This window comes from Solenopsis invicta, chromosome 7 (genome assembly GCF_016802725.1).
Source record: "Solenopsis invicta isolate M01_SB chromosome 7, UNIL_Sinv_3.0, whole genome shotgun sequence".
NCBI lineage: Eukaryota > Metazoa > Arthropoda > Insecta > Hymenoptera > Formicidae > Solenopsis > Solenopsis invicta.
In genome coordinates, this window is record NC_052670.1 from 11043084 (window position 1) to 11059633 (window position 16550).

Consider the following 16550-nt stretch of genomic DNA (forward strand, 5'->3'; position numbering starts at 1 on the left):
TACGAAGGAAATGATAAAAATAGTTAAAGGAAAAATGTGGATGCCAAAAACTTGGAAACCTCCACTTCCAAGTTATTGCATAAGATGTGAGCTTCCTTGTTCAAATATTTGTATGGCGTTTGTCCGCTGTCATATTTGTACAATGTACATGTAAACTTGAAACAAAACTTATCATTCTAAACCCGAGATTTTTCAATATTTTACGAAGGTGTATAAGAAAATTGCATGTGTCATACCTCCTATTAACCTAGGTGGAACTTTTTGGAGAGCGAGCGTATATTCAGCTTTCCGAGCGGTTGGTGACACGGAAGTAACGCGCGATCGATTATGTCAGAGGGATGTAAATAACTCCACTTTACATAGGAAGCGGAAGTAAAAGTACCGCTAAGTGGATTAACGGTTCTTTTTTATTATGTCATAGAATATTAATCCGGTATTTGAATATAGATGGCGTTATCACAATCGCGATGATTGCCGTTATTACAACGTTTTATACTTTCTGTCAATTGCATTTGTTAAAACGCAGAAAAAGGATACGGCCCTCTCTGAAATAAAATAATAGATGGAAACGGTAACAGAGTAATGATCTCATCTGCTAAAAGAATGGTATTCCTTCACACATTGGACGGGAAAAGATTTGTATTTAATACCGAAGTTAGGCGTACGATTATAAAGTTAGCGGACAAAGTGAATTAGTCAGATTAACAAGTTAATCTGGCAGTTTTCCGAGAACCAACTAATTTGTGCATTCACACACACATACAGACACATAGTGCGGTTATATTATATATTATATACGCCCGCGACAGATCCGAGAAGATCCTAGGCTTTAGCGGAATTGAATGAATCTACCAAGAATAAGATAAAATCTTCAGGAACTTTTATAACCTGAATTTGATACATTAATTGTTGATTAAAAACGCATTTCTCAATTTTAGAAATGAAAGAAGTGATTATTGGATTTATATAGATAAGCAGAAGTGGTATTAATATCTTTCGAAGCACTTTGTTCGTTGAGATTTAGTTTTTTTTTCTTGGTGGCGATATTGGAAAAGAAACGTAACGAAGATCGTATCTAATGGACGTTTCATGCTTGGCGAATATCGCGAAAATTAATTCTATCAGCAATCAAGCGGGAGAATCGGATTAAGACTTGAAGCACTTGTGCGGGAAGACAATCATTCAGTATCCTTTTATTCAGACGTGGATTAGCGAGACTTAACATAGTTATTGTTATCATAATCCTCTTGCGAAACCGACAGCGCCTATAAACATTTTCTCATCTCGACGTTATCGTGTTTTATTAGGATATAAAGGAATCCTGAAGCTTTTAAATTAAAGATGTGTATTTTTGCGTGAAAATAGAAGGAGGTTTAACAAAACTTTTTACAAGTGATTTACACACACACGAATTAATTTTGAATACTTCTTTTATATACACTGCAGAGTTGGGTTTTACATGCTCCATTCTAAAATCAATAATTTTGCACAATATTGCTACATTGTATGTAACTCCAAGTACATCTTCCATCTGTCTAACATCTAATTTTAAGATGAGATTACATGTTAATTAGCTTACATCGGATGTTGATGATAGTGATCTATATATTGTATCTATTCTGAAAGGTCGTGTAGGGGTTGCTACAACGAACCGCTCGGAGAATAGAGTTCGGTACGTCGAAAGCCTACAAGCGATCGATAGGTTCGTGCAGCAAAAGGTAGCTACAGTAGCACGGCAAAAACAGGTGATCGACCTGTATGTTTCGTGGAATATATTACGTGAAGATATTACCACTCTTTAAGAAGCTTGTACTTTCGACTTCCGTTATCATGCAACAGAAAGGGGGTAGTAAGAGGTAACATTTTCATAGAACTTTTTTATACTGCCAATTTATACGGAACAATTTTTTTTTCTTTAAGCAGAAGAAATTGTAGACTTTCTGTTGCATTAAAGCCGTTTGATATTTTTGTTGGCAAACGCTTCTAAAATTTTTGTGTCATCTATATTATATAAAAATTGCAGTGTTACGTTGAAAGCACGCAAGTATGCATCATGTGCAATATACGATAAATCGATTACTTTCTATGTCGGTAATTAATGTATCATGAAGCGGGAAATTGACTCGATTTGCAGAAATTACGAAGTTCGAGTGAAAAGCATGTGAACGGTCGATGTCTCTCGGGAGCTTGCGCGTGCTTTTAACCAGCGCGTTGAACTTTCGGACGAAGAATGTGCGTGTGTCCGAGCGGTCTGACTTCCAGCCGTTAGGTTGCAATTTGTAGCAGTTTCGACGCTGCCATCGATTATGGGCTACGCGCTGCGTCACCGTTGCATGCGGCGAACACTTGCCCGATGCAAGTGCCACGGTTTCGCATTAGTTACCGCATCTTACCGCGGCGATTATTAACCGGACTAGAACCGCGTAATAATGCCCGTGCCATTTTGATTTATATTGCAGAACGTCTTGCGGGAGCTGGAGCAAAAGAAACCGCAATTGGACGAGCTGGTTCACACGGCCGAGAACTTGCGCGCCGACACGAATCGACAACAGTTGCATGGCAAAGGTAAGTATTTTACAATTGTGTATTTCTCAAGATCGCGTAACAATTTTAAAGTCTGCCTTGTGTATCGACGATGAACAGGTCTCATTTTGTTATATGTTTTTTATACATTAAATGGAAAATGTTCTTTGAAGATACAGAAGATTTATGCATAAAGACAACTATGCTACTTTTAGACACACGTTGAACGTTTCTATCTTCCTACATATTATCGTTGATATATATCATTGCAAAATATTGCATCTTATGCTTCGATTATTAAAATAAGACGGCAAAACTGTTGTTGAGTTGGCTTCTTTCTTGGAAATAAATATACAGCGAATTTTTCTGGTTTACTATTAATCAAACGTTTGTTACAAATGAATAAAATGAGGGCTATAAACATTTATATTAGCATCTTGATACGCGCACATATTACTTTATTAAAGCTAGATTGTAACTTGTTCGAGAAAATTTTAGAGAGTAGATTTCTTTAATAATCGAACATTAGTTTAAAAATATATTTCTATTATTTTTGAAAATATTATTCTTTAATCTGATATTTTACGTTATTAATATATATAAATTGTGAGAATTACAAGTTCTAAGATTGTTATTTTCAAATTTGAAAGGTGTAATTTGGTTTGCCATTAATCGTTAGGCGAAGATTTTTTTTTTAATGAATAATGAAAATATTTTCACGGAAAGTACTCGAAAAGTGCATTGTGATCTAATGGATTTAATAAGTTTCTGTCGTCATAATTGATACTGGAGAAGCGATCCTGCCTGCGTGGCACTTTCTGCAATCGGGCGAAGTTTAGAAGTTTAATTATCGGCGCTTTGATTGCTCATCCGAAGACTGCAATAAATTGCAGTATCTGCCGATCGATGTATGAATTTGGTCTGCAAATCGTTTTGAAGTTAATTTGTCGTACACTGATTTATCATCGAGCACCGAACGCTAGTACAATTCACGAAGGCATTAACACGATTTTAACTGCAAACTTTTCATAATTTGTGAGGTTATTTAATTGTATATTAATCTTTTGATATGCAAAATTCGACGGCCAGTGCGTAGCTGCATGTACTACGCAGATATATTTTATTATGAAATATATAACGAGATTTAACTGTATAACGAAATCGTTACAATTACATTAATAATTTGCAATATTCGTATATTTTTGAACAACCAATTAATTAATTTAAAAGTTTTGTCGCGCTTATACAAATTCTTAAATGTCGCATGAATAGAATGCAATTTGAAGTCAAGGGAGAAAACTACTTGAGAAGCCGCTGATCATTTCAAATCTCCTGAAATGTTCTCTTCCTCCATTGGGTATTGTTCGTTCTATATTAGCATTGCAGTGTTCGTCAGACGCGTCTTCTACGGCGCATTATAACTAGATTTGCTTTCCGCATTCGTCTTTTGTGAAACTGAGGAGCTTGGGGATGTCTCTTCTCATTATATTCTTCTATAGTACATACATTGGATTATTAATTTTAAGTAATTATCCAAATATATCGGTTTAGGATTAAATTTCCAAATAATCTATAAACTATAAAATAATATTTTTTTTAATTTTTACGAAACTTTATTGTTGTTACATTTTTAATGTTTTTCATATATTTTTTGCTGTTATTTTGATATTTATATGTTTTCAATTTTATTGGATTATGTTAAAAATTTTTCTAAAAAGAAAAAAACGAAATAAAACAATCGAAAAATTTAAATATTAGCCAAAGAAAATAATGTTTTAAACTCGCACGTATTAATAAATCACATTGATCTCACTTAAGTTTTTTTAGTGGACGAAGCTTATCACGCTGCTAATCATTCGTTAGCGACTTGCAGAGTAAATTTTTGCCTTTGACCATAGATTAACGGTGGTAGCGTGTCTACCTTCGGGACTTGAAATGGCTCAACACGCGAGATTGATCCTCGTTGCAGCGTAACGTGTGCATTTTTTTCATCCTTTTTAAATTTAAATACGCCGCGTGTTGTTTAGATAAATACTATTTATCTGTATATTTTTTACACTCTCCGTATATTAAATATAAATACGCAAAAAGTGTAATTAATGTCGTTAACGAAATGTAATTAAACATCGTTAAGACTTTATTTAAACAATTTTGTCTTTCTGTATACATCTTGTATACCTTTTGTCGTACATACGTAACTCTTTGTGAGATGGTAGAAAATTCTTGATAAAAAAAGACTGATAAAGTGTACCAATAAACTGATTACGAAATATCACTAACCAATGATATTTCATGAGTTACTAATATAATAAACAGTTTATTGAAATGCTTTTTCTCAGGAAAACAGATTGTCGCGAACAGTCGGTGTATCGAAGGGCTTAATCGTGTTTTCATGGATATTTCACGAGTATTTTTCTTAATAAGCTGGTTATCATGGAGGTTTATACCGTGGAGTGTTGCCGTTGCCTGCCGGACTTTAATTACGAGCACGAAACATACGGAACACGCTACCATCCGCACATTTCACCTGCATAGATTGCCACGCTCATCCCCGGCTATACGCTGGTAGAGCTGCTTTAAGTGCCGTTAACTCACGCCGTCTTGGAATTGCCTGGCGAAGTTGTCGGTATTCTCTCAGCTCCTACGGCGTTTTAGTCCCTTCTAATCGGTGTAGATTTATGCGTCTCAGAATGCATATGCGATGCACCGCTGTCGAATCGCGAGTCTCATTTGCTGAATCTAAAAAAACAAAATAAAAAAGAATAAAACTGTATTTTATTTTATGCGACATTTACATCTACTCGGTGAATTGTCCAATTGTGCTTTTAATATTCATTCGCCCTCCGATGACTTCTTATGCACTTTTATTTATATATATATATACAGTATGCAACGCGTCAATTTACTTTTCAATAAATTTGTTATCTAACGTAACTTTGTAAGATAACTACTGATAAATTGCCGATTTCCCAAACTCGCGATAGCTCAACACAGTATAATCTCCAACGCATACGTTTACATATTTCATTCAGTGCTTAGCTCATAAATCCAGAATATCGTGCAGACATAATACATCTCGCCTATATAATGAGTTAACTGCCGCCGGGTCCAGAATATCGTTACCCGTTACCTACGGGTCGGGGTGTAGAGCGTGGCTCTTACAATTTGCCCAAATAAGCTCGGCAATTTACGTTTGCGCCGGCTGGGAGCTTTAGGAATCGATTTGTCTCAGGATTTTCGTATTCGTTAGTCCTCGGTGTAAATGGCACCGATTCCGGCCCGCGACGTTTAGCGTTGTTATCAAACGTTCCACTCTACGAGAGTACATAGCCCTTCGATTTTTGTCAGGAGGTCGGGCAAAAATTTATTTAAAGGCACGCGCGCTTCGAGAGCGTGGGATTGTAGCTTTCGCTCGAGCAGATTTTAGGGGGTGGATTTTCGATAGCTATACGATAACTATACGATCATTCGAGCGGATATTTTCTACGAAAGACCGACTTATCGATTTTCTTTCAATCGTTTCCATACCAGCTGTCTACCTCCCACACATCGCTCCATTCTCTGAAAGCTACCTTAGGTAGATCCTACTAGCACGCATAGTTGTCACATCGATTCCTTTCCGTTGAATTCCGTATTCACTACCGGTGCTCCTATGACTTCCCTGACGAACGAGCAGAGAGAACGAAATGGAGGAAAATGTCCCGGGATAAGTCCGCCGCCTGTTTCTATCTCCGCAGTTAAGACCTGCCGGCTTTACGGAAGAAGATGCCTCCTCGCGTTGCCCCCCACGCGCAATCTCGCTTTATCAGTGTTGCTCGAAATTAAAATCGATCAATTAGTACGGCGCTACGAGCGTTATTGCATTCTATCCGTTCGCGACGTTCAGACATCATTTCTTGTCATTTTGAAATTGGAATACTTTCTAACTAAAATTCGCGCTATCGTGTTATAATCACTTCGTCGATTTGGCCATTCAAAAATAGGATTTACTATCGCATTACTATCGTGTTTTATTCTTATTGAAATACGACATGTATTTTTGCGTAATGCAATTGTGAATTTAGAAAAAAAAAAAATAAGCTCATGTCGTTTCTTCATCAAATATTTGGCACTGTTCAGTCAGTTTACGCAGTGTTCTCTCAAAGATTTAGTGCAACAGGTTTATGCATACATTTAAATGTTTACACAAACATCTTGTTTTCATATAAAAATGTTGCTCTGTATGCATTTTTCTAGAGAGATTTACATCCTATCGTACCTCTCTAATTCTCACATGAGATAACACATAACATAGTGGATAACGTAACATTAAATAATAGATAATAAATATTTTACAATAGTATCTTGAATATGATGTCCCCTTGTTGAAACTGAATTGAACGCATTATACTTTAGAGACGCGCGGTTTAGATATCGCAGGCATTCGTGTATGTGCGTAGATCGATATTTCAGCATTCAGGTTATAGATGCGTGTATGACCACTATGATATGGTGAGTGCGCGAGATAGTCCTAGTTGATCCGTATGTCAGGAACGTATGCGAGAGACACTTCAAAGCGGACAATGTCCGCGTGTATGCAGTGCAGGTACCTATTATGGTTTAATGCCTACAAGTTGAAGGGATAAACCGTATCTGTAATAGCCTTACAATTAGTCTTATTGCGTGACGCAGTTGCGATACGGTGCGTCCCTATCGATCTGATTCTATCCGACGCTGCGACGACGTGAAAACGATATCGAAACGATGCGAGCGTTTTTTCTAAAGCAATTTTTTTTTCTTTTTTTAACCTTATCTTATTTTTCTTTTCCGAAGCTTTTTTTTTCCAGAGCTCTTCTCTTCAGAGATTTTCAGTGGTAACATGACGCGAAATCGCCATCCCTACTAGCATTTGCAATTTCGTATTTGCTTTTACGTTCCGTCGTCGCGCTTCATCCAGTTCGCGTAACACGAAATGAAACTGTTATTTCACGAATGGATTTCCGTTTGCTACTTTTACCACGGAAATGTACTTCCAAAAATACAGCGCGCGCGCGCGCGATTGTATGATGAACGATTGTTAAACTAATAAATCCAGGTTTTGGGATTACACTATAAATATTCGATGAAACTGACACGTTTGCTGCATAAATATTTCCGTTGTGATTTTCGGCTGTATTTTGACAATTCGTATCTTACCGTATTGGGCCGATGAAATCGGCTTTAACATTTATGTAGTATCGTGTCATTTTTTTAGAGACATTTGCAAAATAGAACAGCCTGTTGTGAGCATACAGAATCGGTGAGGTAGTTCATTCCTTCGGAGCCAATCTACTTGTTTCGGGCCAGCGGCTATTCAATTTTAACGCGTTTGTGACAACAAGAAGGGCTCGGCGAAAAGCTAAATACGTGTTTGCCCTTCCTTTAAAAGTAGCTTCGGTGACGTGATGGAATAAAACGCAGAGTAACAAAATTTAATCAGTCTCTTAATGCATTTAATTTAATTTCCATATTTTGCGTTTCACAGATTTAACGAGTTAAGTATCTTGTACGTTTGACAAATATAATATTTACATTTATCTTTTGATTTATGCACAACACTTTTGTGCGGACATGCCGTTAATTGCAGAAAATAGTCAAGTGAAAAACTTTGTTGGGTAAATCCGTATTGGCAATGTTTATACGAGGATTTTTTTACAGGCGCGCACGAAATTTTCGTATAAAAGTGACACCACGTAAATTAAGGGATGATTGTAATCTATAAAATATGCTATAAATAGGAAGAACGACTTAAACATGTGCCGGAGACAAATAAATATTTCGTAATACGGCCTTAACGATAATTTTCATGTGGAGTACGGCAACATCTTCGGTTTCACGAGGAGTAGCAACGTAATTTCTGTCTTGGCGCGTGTTACGTTCTCCTACACTCTATGTTCTTATCGCCGCTTCAAAGAGCGGGCACGTTTGCCGTATTTCGACTAGTAGAGAGTGTGTAGAGAGAAAACGGTAGTGCCAGAAAGCGCCAGCGTAATGTACAGGGTGTCTCACATTCGTGAAGTTTCTTTTCGTGTACGCATATTATTTGAGTAATTTATTTAAAGAGAGTAACAAGAATACTGACGCACATAAAATTGTTTTAAACTATTACGTACTTCTTGTATTATTTATTTGAAGTCAAAGGGCATTTTTTAGTACTGTGTTTGGAGCTTAATTAACTGCCGATATGCGCATTGTTAAATATCATGGAAAAAAAGTTCTATTAAGTTTCTCGCTCTTGAATTTTTTTCTTTATCCATGCGTTTATTTGAATTATATTTGTATAAAACATTTGTTACAATGAAATAAACACAATTTTATAAATATTGTAAAATTTACGGAAAATAATCGTAATTATTTTTTCATCGTAAACGCGCTTATTGCTGTTTTTTAGCTTGCCACGTGAATTGCTATTGCGAATAAATTCTGTCAGAAAGAACCGCGTTTACGCAGGTCTTTTCTTGCGTGCAAACGAAAATGGAGAAAAATCCTTGCGCGAGATGAATCAGAATAACTGGTTCGCGAATACTTTCGAGTTATAAAAATTAACGGCGAATGATCCGGGACACCCTGTAAATACGTGCAAACAAGAAAAAAAACAGCCAGCGAACATTTCTGGACATTTCTGTAAAGCGAGGTATACACGTTGTAACGTCGAGTGGCCGCTCTCGCTTTCTCTCTTTGCGTCGAGGAGCGTTCTAATAAGTCCCAGAATCCTGGACTTTGCTCTTGCGGTTCGCGCGCGACTGCGAGGCACTCGTGGCCTTTTCCAGTCGCGCTTCATGTCCTCTCTCTGCAGTAGCGCCTTCCAGAAAATCCAGCGACCGACTTTTCCGCGGTAAGACTACAAAGACAAAAGTTTGCCGCTTGTACGTACCTTGTCCGCCACGTTGCGTCGCGTAGTCGTTGTCGTCGTCGAGGCAGGCGGCGGCGCGGCACTTTGCAATTACTCTGAATCTATAGCGACTTAAGGGAGTTGCATATTGCCCAAATTATACGTACTTACGTGTAACGTAGTTGCGAGCCGAACGTCAGATTACCTGGGTCTTAGTCGCTTAATTGTGTAATTGCTCGATTATGCCAATTAGTGTGAGGATAACGCTGTAGGACATCTGCACTTATCCTCGTGATGCACCATCATTTCTTGGCTTTCTCAAGTAAAATGTAATCCCAGTTCGCTTTTAAACAATATTATTTATGATACATAAAACGATAAATTTAAAATCATAAATATTTTTAATTCTTTTTATCAAATTAAATTAATATTGAATTCAATTATAATTATTTCTCGTTATGGAAAAGTAAATTTAAATAAATAACGTTTGAATATTCCTTGTTTTGCACTGTCTGATGCAATGTATAATTGCGGCGTTGAAATTTGTACGTGTCGTGAAGTAACGTTGGAGATGACATTTAATTAATTAAGGACTGCTTAATGGCGAGTCCGGAAACTATACAATCTAGCAGTGTGCTCTTTGACGTTCGTTATGTTTCGGAAATTGAGTTTCTTTGCAATAATTAGTTATTCTCATAGATATCTCGTGAATGAAGAAGAGAGGGCTTCGCGAATATAACCATCGGACGTGATGTTCTTCATTTTCGGTTATTCTCATAATCTATCTGGAAGTCGATAAAATAAATAGGATTTCTCTCCCTGGAGAGGAGAATGAGTTTTCCTAAAGAAGTAAAATTATTTATTTCTCCTTAAAAATAGGGCTGTCTCTTTACATGACAATTTATTGCGTGTACAGTAACCAATGAGAGTTTGAAATGGTATTTTCCAACGAAAAGGGAAGGAGAAGACGTTCCCCGGAAAGCGTAATGGAAAATCGTTGATAGAGATATTATATCACCTCCATTACACGCGTTAAAGAACGAGGAGACAAAACTGACAAAATTGTTTTCTTCTTTAAGGGTTTCAAATGTATTTGGTATCGATAACGACGACATTGTTATCCACATTTTTCATTTGCTTTTATTTACGAGCCCGGAACAGGTTGTTCCCCGCGTTTTTAATTCTGCTAGCGTGACTAATGAAAATTTAGTTAATTATGTACAACAATAATAGTAGAAATTCACAGATCAAAATTTATGATGTTCGCGTTTAAAGTAAAGTGCTTTAATTAAATGATATTAATGATTGCAAGATTATGCAAATTGCTAATTGATATAACGTTTCATTAAATTAGAACGGAAAGTTTCGTTTCTGTATACTTTACGTGTTCCTCTTTGCGTTTATTCATTAGAGGCGATTGCACGGCGAACTAGCCGCATTCTCGACACGTCGAGGCATCCACGGCAATTTTACGGCCGCATCGTGCGACCATTTTCATTTTCGGCCCCGAGATTTCCGCGCATTCGTTTTGCCGATGCATAAACCATAAATCGGCGCTGCATCTGACGTTTGCATATCCTCGCGCATATTCGCCGTGGAAATAACCCGCAATCATGCGCACTTGTTTTCCGTTATTTCTAGCCGATTCGATAAGCTTTCAATGTCACGTTGCGTTTCGACATTTATTTCGTTGCAAGAATCTCGATTTATACGGCCGAGGAAACATCGCGCGGAATTTTACATTGGCGCGTCTGCAATAAGTCTGGCGTCTTCCTGAAACGAATAAAGGGGAAACGAAAACGCAAAAAGAAGAGCCAGTAAGCTCATTGTGAAATCGCTGAAAAATGCATTTCAAGAAAGCAAGGATTTTCAGCGTCGGTAGAAGTGCCAGGAATTGTCGTTCGCTCTTAAAACTTTCAGGTCGTGTTTGCGTTGCGTGAGTTTGTGCCAAATTCTCCTCTCCCTCTCTTTTGTACGAGATCCGCAAATGCAGTTAAAATTCTTAAAGCTCACTGTACCATTGCCACGACTTTTTAGGGGCAGGAATTGACCCTTTTTTATTAATACAATGGAACCCGGTAATGCGCTTCTACAAGTGTGCGTTGACTCGTTCGTGCGATTTCTTCCGTATCGCAAACTCTTCGATTGTCGAATTACGCGGGATACGAATGCTTTGTGGTTTTCAAAGCTTATCAATATATTCTTACCACTTCCTTCTACTTTCGCTCTTGATTCCTTCCTTTTGACGTTTACGAGATCTTTTCTAGCTTTCCGAAATTGGCACTCATTCTTATTGTCGAAGCCATTCTGGTGTATTGGATAGAAGCCGCTTGTTTTCAGCGGCATCTACAAAAGAGTTGTAGCTGTAAATCGCAACTCCTTCGAAGGATTTTTTAATATTTTATTGCACGGAGAAGAAAAGAGATCTCGCAGTTCTTGGAGAAACGCCGAAAGTCGCGATTGTTTCAATTCCAATTTGTTTTATATTCAATCAGCTTTTACCTTATCCTTGCCGATAGACATTTACTCCCATGAAACAAATCGATTTGGTCAGTACCGTTGCATCTTTCCCCTTAGTAGTTGGATAAGAGATTTCCTTGTGTACCATAACTTGCGACGTCTAACAAGACGCTTTCTAAGCTCTTTTTATAAAGGTGATGTATAAAAGGGGGCAAAAAGAATTTATGATAAGGTCTCCCTTAACCACGAATTCATAAACCACTCCACGCTTAGATAATCAGCCTATTTTGTAACAAACTGGTATTCGCAACATTTTTTCTTATACTGTCTCTTCATATTATTTCACATAATCTTTTACAATAATCTACTCTTTTTATTATTATATTCTTTTTTACACACATTTTTTATTTCCGATTTTTAAAGCCACTGGCGATATTTGATTTATATATTGAGTAAGTATTAACATGTATATCTAGTAAATTTAATTTTATTATATATAGTTGCGTTGCGTATAGTTTTTTTTACGTGTCTGTCGATGTTATTTGTGTTAACATTTATATACAAGATTATAATATGGAAGTTTTCTCATGATCAGTATAATGACTAATTTTATTACAATTATATTTCCATTATAATTTATTCATATAATTTTATCGTGTATGTATATTTTCCAGCTTAATTTTGTTTCAATTATTGAATATTTTGTTATAGTACATTATTTTGATAACATGATTATTTTTAACTGCGATCACAGAAAAACGATTTTTGATCTTAATACAAATTCTTATTTAATTGTTTGTGTGTAAAAAATTTTTGTTTGATTCTATTCATACACTAATTATGTAGGTTGAAACAATTCTATGTTTTTTATTTTTCTGGAATAATATTGAAACTTTATTTTCCTTATTAATTTGTGAGCCTGCTTTAGAAAACAAATACTTCCTAATATGGCTTCCTATACGGGTTGCGAGCCGTTTGATATAGGTATGGATTAAGCTCTTGTTTAGGGACAGGGCAAACGGCAGAGTTGTCAGAATAGAAAACAGTATTTTTTTTTGTGGTCACCACCCAACGTATGTAAGACTCCTTGCTTTAGTATTCGAGTCACGAATGCACACGCGTATCGTATCATGCGCCATGTATTATTCACAACGCATTTATGTCTCTAGCCAAATGTGAGGTTGAATCTACGAAGGCACCGGTGAAGAAATGCAACGAATGATAGACTCAATTCAGAAATTTCCCTTTTGTTATTTCCTTGCTTGTTTTTATTTCTTAATTTGTGAGAGATTCATATGCAGAGACAAATATCTTCAAGTTACATTACTGTTGCTGAAGTTACATTCATTATAATCTTTTGAGATTATTATATAATGATTTTACAAATATTTACTTAATTTTTTATATAAGGTAACTGCGGTTTTTACGGCGCAAAGTCAGAAAAAAAATTAAGAGGATTGGAGATAACTACTTGCTTATAACTTGTTATATGACTTTATGTTATATTAGTATTGTGTTGTAATTTTAGTTTTTTATTTTTAATATTAACGGAACCATTGTGAGTTGAATCAATTTGTCAATGTTGTGAGTGGCGCAGCGATATATTGAGTGTATTGAATGCTAGGTAAAGTAAAATTTACGTAGTATTCACTTACACGAAAGTAAAATTTACGTAAAATGATAGCTCTCTCTGTAGCGAGTGTAAAAGGTTTATTGATTGTTTCGTGATACATAACTGCAGAGAGATTGTAAAAGATGAAGTATACGAAAATGAAATGCTCAGTTCTTGTATTCTCTGTCCAATTTGATTGTTACTCATGGGTGGCCATAAATCCCATCATTTTTGATACACGGCTAAAATACAAGAGTTTTTAGTAGCCTTTTTTTTAAACATAAGAAAATAAATATTTCGTATTTCTAATTTGTTTTTTATAATAGTAGACAGTATAAAGTTTTTATTGGTACAGTTCATCTTCCATCAATCTAGTAAATAGAACTTCATAAATCAAGTTTTCGTTAGGTGTGGCGCATATTCCGCAGATGCATAACATTTGCAAGCATTGACGTGTTGAGTTTTGATTTCGAAATACTGTTTTATTTCTTGTTCTGTCAGTGTATAGCTATATGAAATTTTAGTTAAATGATTATCAAATGATCATTCATCGCGTATACGTATATCGCGTATACTTTTATTACTGTGTGGGATTATATTTTTTTAAACGTAAGAATGATCTTTTCGAATTGATTGTGATATTTGCACTCTTAATTCTTTTTTTGCGAGTTGCAATACGTAAATTTAATCCTCTTTAATTGTGCAATATAAGTTATACGATGTCACATATTTAGAAGAATTTCGTAGATTTGGACAAATTTGATCCGTGAAAAAACAGCATAACTTTTGCATAACCATATCTCTGATAAGTTTATTAGTCGAGGCAAACAATAGCGTCAGCATCAGAATAAATCGTGACATACGCACATCCGTCAAGTGGAACTGCAGATGAAAATCACGGAAAATTCGATTACTCGCATCACCATGACATGAGTCGTGGGCAGAGACCTCGACGAGAGCATTTGCACAAATATGCAGTGGAATACGAAACGCTCGTTCCGCATTCGCTAAAATTACAATAATGCGCGCATCAACAGCGTTACATTCGCGCGCATAAGTCTATCGCAATTAATACCGCTCCGGCGATTCGTCAATATACTCGGCATGTAAAAATCATCGCGAATAAAATTCGAAATTAATTCGCGCATTAAAATCTCTAATAAGCCATTCCTTCCACGATCTGTACGAATATCAATTTAATTTCCCACATAAAGCGTAGTGTAAGATCAATTAACTTTAATTATCTTCATTATTAAATTAACTTTCATCTTTAATTCTTCTATCTTTAATGTTTAATTTAATCTTTATTACTTAATTCTCTCTATTATGTTGCTTAATAAAATAATTGCTTATTTCAATGCGTTTTATTCTATTATATTGTTTTTACTCTTTTAATAATCTTATATATTATTTAAATATATTTATAAATCTTGTTCTAATAATAGAAAACTATACGACAATCTATCGTATCCGTCTTGTCTATTGCGGTTTTTTTTCGTGATTTGTGAAATGTTTTGACGATAAGTCTTACGTACGATTAGAGAGTGGCCATTCCTAAAGTGCATTGGAAATTCCAATAACATTAACGATTTTCTTCTGGACAAATAAGCGTCTGGTATGCGCGACGGCGTTTCCATTGGATGCCCCATCGAAAATTCGATCATATCAAATTCCTTTCTCGTTTCATAAAAGTATTCTGCACGTAAGGAAATGGTCGAATAATGTTTTAATGTGAAATTGAATAGTCAATTGAACCTAAGTGCACAGAATCCGCATTTAGCGGGAACTTTCTTCCGTGCCTAATTCGGCGTGAAAATCAATAAAATAGTATGAGCATAATCCATCGTGTTCAGGAAAGTGACATGAAAACCTGTTGCAGACTAGGTGGTTGCACGTCAAAACAACGTGTCATTCAGATCTATTCTGTAGTTTTTTGTTATCGTACTTTTAAGCTGTTTAAAAATAATTTGCTAAAGGATTATTATTTTTTATTGAAGTATTGTAATTTTTAACATAAAATCCAAACCGATTGATTCTTCTTCTATTAATTGTTATGTCTAAATTTATATTGAAATAATTTATTCAAGTTTGATTTTATTTGAAAATAAGCATTTATTTACGTCTATTTTAATTTTGTTATATTTACGCTCTTGATATTTTGGTTTTGCGAAGTTTTTTAATTTTTTACTTTCTTTAAAAACAGTTATTGATATTTTTAGACTATATTTAATTCTTTTTATTAGTTGTTACTTTATATAAAAAGTTCATGAAATGTGCAAGAAAATTATTTTAATTGAAGTTATATTTTGATATTTTTTATTTAACAAAATTTCAAGGGTTATAAAAGAAATTGAGACATCTATTATTATATATTAACGGACGACATATAGTTTCATGAGATTTCTACGATATTAATCTTGACATTATTGTTTGCTGTATAAATTTCATCCAATCTCCAGGAAGCGAAACGGCTCTCGTCGATTTACGAAACTATCAAATCCATAGTCGAATCTGTCGGCGAAGATAACGGTAGATTAGATGCAGGTACAGCGCTTAACTTTTGGCCGTATAACGTTCTTCATCGCCAGGGAACGATCCTCGTTCGTTGAATTTTTATGGTTGTTCGCCATAGCAGCTGTAACGCCCTACGAGGCACGATAGTATTATTACGCCAGGAGCCCTTAAAATATTGCCTGGTCGTATATTTCACGAAAGTGGGCGATTTTGCTCCTCCGAGGCGTGGCGCGACGCCATTCTAGGCGCGATCGAATTTTACATTCATTCTGTTCTTCTTACGTCCTGATGACGCGGTTAAAAAAGAATAAGGACGTGTCACACACAGTATACAGAATGACGGGATAAAGTATGATCCTGTCGAGCGTAATACAATTTTCTGTCCTTTTCTTTTTTTTTTTTTTTTTTTTTTTTGAAATAACGAATAAGTAGAAATTTTATTTATATCATTAATTCACTTTTTTACTTTATTGTGTCTCGAAAAAGATTGTTGCACTCTTTACCTTGCTGATGTTAAATGTCAGAAAAAAATGTTTGCAAAAGACGCAGAAGTTCAAGAATTATGAAAACAGTCAAAAAAAAATTTTTTTT

At 35.6% G+C, this 16550-nt stretch overlaps 1 protein-coding gene across 11 annotated transcripts in view; it reads left to right on the top strand.

Moving 5' to 3' along the window:
• The window catches only part of LOC105202434 (dystrophin, isoforms A/C/F/G/H), a 508516-nt gene that overhangs the window by 147060 nt on the left and 344906 nt on the right, over positions 1 to 16550 (top strand). For all 11 annotated transcript variants that reach the window (XM_039451747.1, XM_039451745.1, XM_039451744.1 and 8 more), the window contains one exon: positions 2460 to 2565. In XM_039451747.1, the coding sequence (XP_039307681.1) occupies positions 2460 to 2565 (106 nt within the window). The remainder of the gene's footprint in view (positions 1 to 2459; positions 2566 to 16550) is intronic.